This window comes from Octopus sinensis, linkage group LG4 (assembly GCF_006345805.1).
Source record: "Octopus sinensis linkage group LG4, ASM634580v1, whole genome shotgun sequence".
In the NCBI taxonomy this organism is placed as follows: Eukaryota; Metazoa; Mollusca; class Cephalopoda; order Octopoda; family Octopodidae; genus Octopus; species Octopus sinensis.
The window spans coordinates 79,856,760-79,866,759 of record NC_043000.1 but is presented as its reverse complement, the minus strand read 5'-3'; the positions used below and the strand labels follow the sequence as shown (position 1 = coordinate 79,866,759).

The following is a 10,000-nucleotide window of genomic DNA, read 5'->3' as shown; positions in this document are numbered from 1 at the left end:
TACTCTTAGCATTTTTAAGAAAAACTTAAATTTACGAAGTTATTTCACATTAAAGTTGTCCTATTTCAGTAATTTCAACCAGTCAATGATGTGTATTTAGCTGAATAAAATTACTGCCATTGTTTATCAACAACTATCGGCAGTGTATTTTCCAATTGTCGCTGTTATTTATGACATCGTTCGTGCATTTGTACTGGTTATAGCTTTAAAGTTTTAGGGTTAGGGTTAGGGTTTTAGGGTTAGGGTTAGGGTTAAAGTTTTAGGGTTAGGGTTAGGGTTTAGGGTTAGGATTGTCATAAATAACAGTGACAACTGAAATATACACCACTGGAAGTTCTTGTTGACAAACAGCAGCAGTAATTTTATTCAGCTGAATATACATCATTGATTGGTTGAAATTACTGAAATAGGACTACTTTAACTTGAAATAACTTTGTAAATATAAGTTTTCCTCAAAAATTCTAAGAGTAAAAGATGTTTTATATGACACATTCTACCAGTGTCCGAAGTGTGAAAGTGTTTAGTTACAAAAAATTATTTTTTAAATCAGTTGGTCAAAAGGTAAAGTTCCGATATCTTTATAACACCTTCAGTGACTTTCTTCATATCCCCAGTCCTTTACCAGTTTCTGTCCTCATTTTTGTGACCACTCTTAGCTACATTACTTTCTTTAAATTCATTTTGCTCTGTTACAGGTTAGGTTACTGTTATTATCATTGTTTCTGTTGCTATTTTAGTTGTTGTTGTTTACTGGCTTTTTATATTCTGAGTTCAAATCCTATTAACACCTTTCATCCTTCCTAGATTGATATGATAAAATACTGTCCAATGATATCAACTAAACCTCACCTATCAACATTGCTGGCCTTGTACCTAAATCAAGAACTATCATTATTATTATTATCATTATTATTATTATTAGTATTATTATTATTCCTTCATAATACAGTATAGGTAAAAATGCACCAGAGTCTTTAGTCATCTGTCAAGTTACAATACGGACCTCAGACAGATAATACATTTCTTAAGATGTGGTTTGTGCCCAATAAGACTGCTTTTTGCAAGACATCAATCTTACATGGGATTTCCAGTTGCCTTAAGAAGTCTTGAAGTTTCAATAGGATTGAATCCAATGCTCCAATCACCACTGGTATCACTTAAACATTCCATACAATCTTGCCATTTCCACTTTCAATTCGGAGTACTTGGTGATTTTTTCAACCTCTTTACTCACAACATTCATGTCATTTGGTATGGCTACATCAATGATCTGACAGTATTTGTCTCTCTTATTCAATATGACAATATCCAACTGATGGTATTCGATTACACGATCCGTATGAAAATCATAGGCCTAGAATATCATTATTTTTCCATCATCCTGCATAACTTTACTTGGCACATGTTCGTACCAGTTCTCTGTTACTTCATATCAGCATTTGCGGCATAAGAGCCAATGAAGATACACAAACATTTTATTGTGGCGGCGCTTGTATTCTTTTTGTGCAAGGCTTTCACATCCACTTACCAAGTGGGTCACATTTTCCACACTCTCTCCACAGAGTCTGCATTTCTGGGTGTCAGAAGTTTTATAGATGTTATACTTCTCCGAATTGGTAGCGAGAGTCTAGTTTTGTGCAACAATGACCAGGCTTTTGGTGGTATGGTTCAAATCACTTCACTCAGGCCATGCCCACGATGCTGTATTATCCTTAAAATATTGTGTACACCTTTCAATCTGTCCATGCATTCTCATTTTAAGAAAGTCTTCGTTTTTCTTCTCCTCAGCTCTTTGGTTAGACCCTTCCTTGACCATCATTTCATCTACATTTACACCCATATCTTTCGCAGCATATTGCAGCATGTCTTCATCACTATTTATCAAATACTCAGCAAGCATTCTCCTTCCACTCCTTATACAATGGTCTATACTAATTAATCCTTTGCCACCGTTCTTTCTTTTCATATACAGTCTGTTTTCATTTGCTTTAGGGTGTAGCACCCCATGCAGCATCGTCAACTTTCTTGTCCTTCTATCCAGTCTTGATATTTCCTCCTTAGTCCATTTCAGGATGGACACACTATATCTGACCACTGCAACTGCTCAGATATTCATTGCAGTAATTAAATTTTTGGCATTCAGGTTGGATTTCAACACCATCTTCACCTTTTTTTGATACACCTTGCTGACCTTCACTTTCATTTTTCTGTGTAGAATGTCATCCAGCTCCAAAATCCCTAAATATCTACCGTTGGGTTCACCCATGGTCTCTCTACGGGCTGCTTTCTTTCCTCTTTTCATAGTAAATACTGAGCATTTGGTAATCCCAAATTCCATACCAATGTCCCTATCACACTTCTGGACTGTTTTGGTTAACAAATCTATCTGTTTTTCAGATTCTCCAAACAATTTCAGGACCTCCATAAACAGAAGATAATTCAAAGATGGGCCTTTCTTCCCACATCGGTAACCTTTCTCTTCAGCCAAAGACTCATTGACTTTTTCAGGTTCCACCTGATGTACAAAAACAACAAGTTGGTGTATTAATATTATTGATAATAATAATAATAATAATAATAATAATAATAATAATAATAATAATAATAATAATAATAAATTGCCCTGATGCAGTACCAGACAGTGGCTCTCACAGCTTCTGATCTTAACTGATTGGAAGTGTTATCATGCACATTGTTTTGTCTTGGTATAAAAGATGGAATACAGCGAATATTCTGCTCAATACCACAGATTTGCTTGTCAGTTGTTTGACCTTAACCAGTTGACCATGTCCTGACGATATGTGCATCTCTGATCACAAGCAGAAGTAGTTGGGGAGCATCATAGCCGTATGTTGAAAGGAATTCTTGGAGGTTTGGATAATTCTCCTTTGGAAACATGGGTGGTTCGTTCATCATCCTTAAACAATCCTTATTCAGGGACCTTTTGTGTGGGATGGGCTACTCGACCAAAAAGAAAATTCTAACTGGGCCCCACAAGGTCATGTGCTGTTTATCTTGATATGAGATCACCATGTCGCGCACATTTGGTTGTGATGCATATGCCTGGTGTACACCTATCTGACAGGTAGTCATGATACCCCAGTGTCACTTTGATGGCATGCACTGCTCTCTCACTCAATAATAATAATAATAATAATAATAATAATAATAATAATAATAATAATAATGATTATGATGATGATGATGATGATAATAATAATAATAATAATAATAATAATAATAATAATGATAATGATAATGATAATAATAATAATAATAATAATAATAATAATAATAATAATAATAATAATAACTTCTGGCTGAATTGTTTGACAGAAGTACACCAAAATTTTGCTGCATCTCTAGCTGATGTCATCCAGAACCCAGAGCAAATGCTTGCCTGATTGAAGGAACAACATACCTTTTACCAAAAAGCTGAAGACATGAAAAATCCAACAAGCTACTGACCAATAACATGTCTCAACATCATCTACAAGATTCTTACATCCATACTAACTGAAAGAATATACAATTTCCTTGAACAAAACTCTATCCTTCCACAAACTCAAAAAGTTTGTAAAAGGTATTCTTATGAATGCAAAGATCAATTACTCATATCTAAAATGATTGTAGAGAATTGCAGAAGCAACAAGAAGAACCTGAGTATGGCATGGATAGACTACAGGAAAGCATTTGATAGTGTCCCACATAATCGGCTGCTTAAGGCCCTTGAGATGTATAAGATCTCTCCAGTCAACTCCATATTCTTACAAGGTATCATGGCCAAGTGGAATATACATCTCTTTCTAAACCATAGTAATGGGATGAGCCAATCTAGCATCAACATAAAATGAGGCATCTTTCAAGGTGACTCCCTCTCCCCATTATTCTTTTGCATGGCACTGATCCCACATTCAGATGAACTGAGAAACACCAGTCATAGCTTCAAAGTGTATAATACTATAGTGAACCATCTGTTTTATATGGATGATCTGAAGTTATTTGCTAGAAATGACAAAGAGCTAATAGGTCTGCTAACAACTGCTAAAGTTCAGCAATGACATCGGGATGGAGTTTGGCTTTGATAAGTGTGCTAAAGCAACTTTTGTAAGAGGCAAACAGTTTCCATTAAATTAGATACTGACACTACCATTAGCTGGACCCACAAGGAAGTTATAAATACCTGAGGATAAACGAAGGAGATGGTATACAACATGCTACTATGAAGGAAAAAATAAGAAAGGAGTATTACAGGAAAGTAAGACTCATACTAAAAACTGAACTCGACTTCAAAAATCGCATCGAAGCCATTAATACCTTGGCTCTTCCAGTAGTCCAATACAGTTTTAGCATCATTAACTGGAATCTTACAGAGCTCCAACGCCTGGACAGGAAGACAAGAAAACTACTAACATCTAAGAACATACACCACCCAAAAGCAGTTGTTGATCATCTGAACCTACCTAGAAGTAACAGGAAGGAAGAATGATGCAGATAGAACTGTGCTATAAGACCTCCACCATAGCAATGAACAGGTACTTATCCAGTACAGAGAACTAGATGCTGCAGTTTGTGTGCAAACATGAAAGCAGCAAAAATTTACATTCTCTTATCAAGGAAGCCTGCAAATTCACAAGTGAACTTGGTATTAACCTTAAATTAGATGAAGAACCTGAAACCACTGCCACAAAAAAAGCAAAATGGATCAAGCAGACAGCAAAAAAGAACAGAATAAAAAAAAGTGGTGGAACCAGAAGCTTCTGCATAGACAGTATATACTTTGAGGCTAAAATGCTGATGTAAATCAAGCAACAACCCATCAGTGGCTGAGAAGTTCAGGACTGAATGCCGAGAATGAAGATTTCATATTGGTGGCACACAGATCAAATCTTGCTTACCAAAAACTACCAGGCCAACATTTTTCAAAATGGTTCTGTCCCTAAATGCAGATTCTGTAATACATTTGACAAAACAACAGACCATCTCATCTCGGGATGTCCTATGCTGACACCAAACAAATACAAAAGTCGCCACAATAAGGTAGGACAGTATTTACATTGGAAAATATGTTGATACTACAAAATCAACACTCTTGCTTACTGATATGAACATCATCCTGAGTCAGTCATTGAAGGTAAAAATGTTACTATCCTCTGAGATTTTCCAGTCAACACTAACGGAACAATCCAGGCTAATCAACTAGACATAATTATTAAAGACAGGTTAGAAAATACTTGTACACTAATAGATGTAAATGTTCCCACAGATAAAAATATATCTGTAAAGGAATTTGATAAATTAAGTAAATATAAGGACCAGAAAACTGAAATACAAAGATGTGGCATCTCAAAACAAGAACTGTCCCTGTTATTGTGGGTACCCTAGGTATGATAAAAACGGAATGTCAGAAACATCTAGATAATATCCCAGGAGAACCATGTCTCAGAGAAATCCAAAAGATTGTACTAACAAGTACTTCCCACATCCTTAGAAAAACCCTGTTAATTTAAATGTCTGTGTTGTATTACATAAAGATATTTCAGTACTGCCCCTGCCACTTCTCCTGTCCAAGCTTTCAGTCATACTGTAATATCTCTTATCCTTTACTCACCCTAGGATGCTGGGTGTGTCTCAGCAACTGATTGTAACAAATATGCAGATTAAAAGTAAATAATAATAATAATAATTATAATGATAATAATTATAATGGTTTCAAATTTTAACACAAGGCCAGCAATTTCGGGGACAGGGATAAGTCGATTACATCAACCTCAGTACTCAACTGGTACTTATTGTATTGACCCTAAAACACTGAAAGCAATGTCAACCTCAACAGAATTTGAACTCAGAATGTAAAGACAGATGAAATGCCACTAAGCATTTCACCCAGCATGCTAATGATTATATCAGCTCACAGCTTTAATAATTATAAGAATAATAATAATTGTTTCAAATTTTAGGACAAGGCCAACAATTTCTGGGGAGGAGGTAAATCAATTACATTGACTCCAGTACTCAACTCATACTTATTTTATCAATGCCGAAAGGATGGAAGGTAAGGTAAGACATTTTGAATGAGGAATATATTTGATTAAATTGAAAACCAGTACTTGCATAGGAGGCTATTTTAATAACACTAAAATCATGAAATACAAAGTTGATCCTAACAGGATTTACAGTCAGAATGTGACAACAAGAGCCAAATCAATATTTCTTCATCCTGTTTCTGTTAACTTCCATTTCAAAATATTTTCAGTCCAGTTATCAACCTTTCTACAGTCAACATTTACTTCAACAAGCTGTACCACTACATGTACTTGTGAAAAACATCAAATTAATAAGTTGCATCCTTACCTGATACTGTAGAAGACTCAACTCTTGAAATTTGGGAATACTGTTCTACTACCCTTCTTGAATGTACTAATTGTTCAGAGGTTTTCCTTTCAAAAATCCTCATTTCATTTTTTGTATAACTCAAACATTGTTTTAATTCCTGGAAAATATTTTCCAAAATTAAATATGTATAAATATTAAATCTGTGCAAAATTTCATTCATAAAGGTTTGGTGACTGAGCAAATATGGGGTATTATTAGCTGCAAGCATTTTACAGAATTTCTGTTATCTTTTATTTGTTTTACTGTGGCCATGCTGGGAAATGACATTGAGGAATTTTTATTCAAATGTTTTGACCCCAGACTTATTTCATTCTTTTTTTTTTTCATGCCTGGTACTTATTCTATCAGTCCCTTTTGCTGAAGCACTATGTTACGAGGATATAAACACACTAGCACTGGTTGTCAAGCAGTGGTGGGAGACAAACACACACACACACACACACACACACACACACACACACACACATACTGTCTACCAAATCCACTCACAAGACTTTGATCAGCCTTATGAGTGGTTGGCTATATAGTAGGAGACATTTGCCCAAGGTGCCACACCATAGGACTGAGCCTAAAGGTTCTCATGAGGTTGAGAAGCAAGCTTCTTACCACACAGCCACACCTAGGCCTACAACATCTTATTCTACATTATCTTAGCTCATTTCGTTGTCTCAATGAATGAGGTGCCAGATAATCTTGGAGTATAAGAATGTCATCTATTCTATTCAAGAGAGATTAACCTTTCAATTTAGTGTTTCTTCCAGGACAGAGTTACAGGAAAGTTGTTTGAATCCAGTCAAAAAACCTAGTATTCTGTACTGTGTTTATGAAAAGGACTTCTTTTTCATTATTTACATTATTTACAATTAACAGATATTTGTCCTCATCTTGTTTGTTGTTAACACAACATTTTGGCTGATATACCCTCCAGGCTTCATCAGGTGTCATGGGGAAATTTCGAACCTGGGTTTTTATTATTATCATTATTATTATTATTATTATTATTATTATTATTATTATTATTATTATTATTATTATGTTATCAAGAAAGTTCTTGCGGAATTTTAAATTTTGGTTTTAAATTATATATTTTCAAAATGATGTTCGTTACATTACTTTGACTTTATATATCATTTTAAAGCCCATTTTTCGTTCTATCTATTCATGTTACTATTTCCCATTTTGAATAATTAGGCCATTTTTTCCAGAATGTTGAATACAACATGGACAAAAAGTAAATTCATACAATTTTCTTATTCCAGTTCAAGCTAGACCGAAAAGCTGCTGAAACAGCTCACGATATTAACAATGCATTTGGCCCAGGAACCACTAATGAACGTATGGCACAATGGTGGCTCAAGAAATTTCATAGCAGTGATGAGAGTCTTGAAGATGATAAGCATAGTGGTTGGCCATTGCATGTTGACAACGATCAACTGAGAGCCTTAGTTGAAGTCAATCCACGCACAACTGTTCGAGAGCTTGCTTCTGAATTAGACGTAACCACTTGAAAGAGATTGGAAAAACAAAAGTATTTGAGAAATAGGTATTGCACGAATTGAACAACAACCAAAAACAAAAACAGCGTTTTGAAGTGTCATCTTCCCTTCTGTTACACAACAAGAACGACCCGTTACCCAACTGGATTGTGACTTGTGATGAAAAGTGGATTCTATACAACAACTGGCAATGCTCAGCTCAGTGGTTGGATGAAGCTCCACGGCACCTCCCAAAGCCAAAGTTGCACCAAAAGAAGGTCATGGTGACTGTTTGGTGGTCTGCAGCCGGTCTTATCCATCATAGCTTTTTGGATCCAGGCGAAACCAGTACGGTGGAGAAGTACTGTCAGCAAATAGATGAAATGCATAAGAAACTCCAACAACAACAGCCAGCATTGGTCAAAATAAAAGGACCAATTCTTCTCCATGACAACGTTCGGCCACACGTTGCACAACTGACTCTGCAGAAGTTGAACGAATTGGGCTACGAAACTCTGCCTCATCCACCATACTCACCTCTTGCCTACCGACTACCACTTTTTCAAGCTTCTCAACATCTTCCTGCATGAGAAATGCTTAAAAAACCAAGACAATGCCAAACATGCCTTCAACGACTTCTTTGAGATCAGAATGCAGGATTTTTATACTACTGGCATAAATAAACTTGTTTCATATTGGCAAAAGTGTGTTGATTCTGATGGTGTTGATTTCAATTAATAAAGTTTTGTTTGAGCCGAGATATGTGCATCTGAATTTAAAGGTTAAAAACCACAAGAACTTTCTTGACAACTTAATATTATTCTGGTCACTGCCTGGAATCAAACTCGGAATCTTGAGGCTAGTAGCCTGCACTCTTAACCACTATGTTATATGGCGTAGTGGTTAAGAGCATGGGGTACTAACCCCAAGATTCCAAGTTTGATTCCAGTCAGTGACCTGAATAATAATAATAATAATAATAATGATAATAATAATAATAATAATAATAATAATAATAATAATAATAATAATAATAATAACATCAAAAAAATACCTTAAGAATGAGAACCTAGGTTCGAAATTTCCCCAAGACACATTAAGAAAGCTGGAGGGTATATCAACCGAAATGTTGAGTTAACAACAAACAAGATGAGGACAAATATCCATCAATTGTAAATAATGTAAATAATGTACATAATTCCTGATCTCTTAAATATAGAACTGGACTTCTTTTTCGTGGTGATTTATCTCCCTGCCAGTGATACAAACAAAAGTGCATTTAGTACCAAAGCCTACATGAGAGTTTCTCTCATGGTATCTACTGCAGTATAGCTTGTTCTAACAGAACATTCACATTTAAGTGAGAATAAATATTACCTCTTGGTATTAATACTAACTCTGTCACTAATACATATTTGAGTGCACCATCTGAGTGTGATCGTTGCCAGAGCAACAAACTGGTTTCCATGCTGGTGCCACATAAAAAACACCATTCAAGCATGATTGTTACCTGTGTCACCTTACTAGCACTTGTGCTGGTGGCACGGGAAAAAATATTCAAGTGAGGTCGTTTCCAGTGCCGCTGGACTGGCTCCTGTGCAGTTGGCACATAAAAAGCACAACTTGAGCATGGCTGTTGCCTGTACCACCTGAGTGGCCCTTGTGCCGGTGGCATGTAAAAGCACCCACTACACTCTCAGAGTGGTTGGCGTTAAGAAGGGCATCCAGCTGTAGAAACTCTGCCAGATCAGATTGGAGCCTGGTGCAGCCATCTGGTTCACCAGACCTCAATCAAATTGTCCAAACCATGCTAGCATGGAAAGCGGACATTAAACAATGATGATGATGATGATGACTGACTAATCGCAAAACGAGCAATTGTTTTTTGATATATTGCTAGTGGGGATATGAGATACAGGAATAGGATAAAGGTTCAAATCTAGTTAAAGTTAAGTATTCTATATTGTTGTTTCATTTACCATTGTCTACAGATGCCTATTTCAATATCTTTATTTTTAGTGAATATATTAACACAAGGACATGCAAGATTGTAAGCGTGCTTAGAAATAGGTGAGGGTTAGTAACAGAAGCAACAGGTCTTAGATAATTTGCCTCAACAAATTTCATCC

General features: G+C 35.8%; 1 protein-coding gene across 2 annotated transcripts in view; it reads right to left on the bottom strand.

Annotated features, from left to right (window-relative positions):
• LOC115210515 (kinesin-like protein KIF25) overlaps positions 1-10,000 on the bottom strand; it is a 550,198-nt gene that overhangs the window by 482,657 nt on the left and 57,541 nt on the right. For both annotated transcript variants that reach the window (XM_036502198.1, XM_036502199.1), the window contains exon 3: positions 6,355-6,493. In XM_036502198.1, coding sequence (XP_036358091.1) covers positions 6,355-6,493 — 139 coding nt within the window. The remainder of the gene's footprint in view (positions 1-6,354; positions 6,494-10,000) is intronic.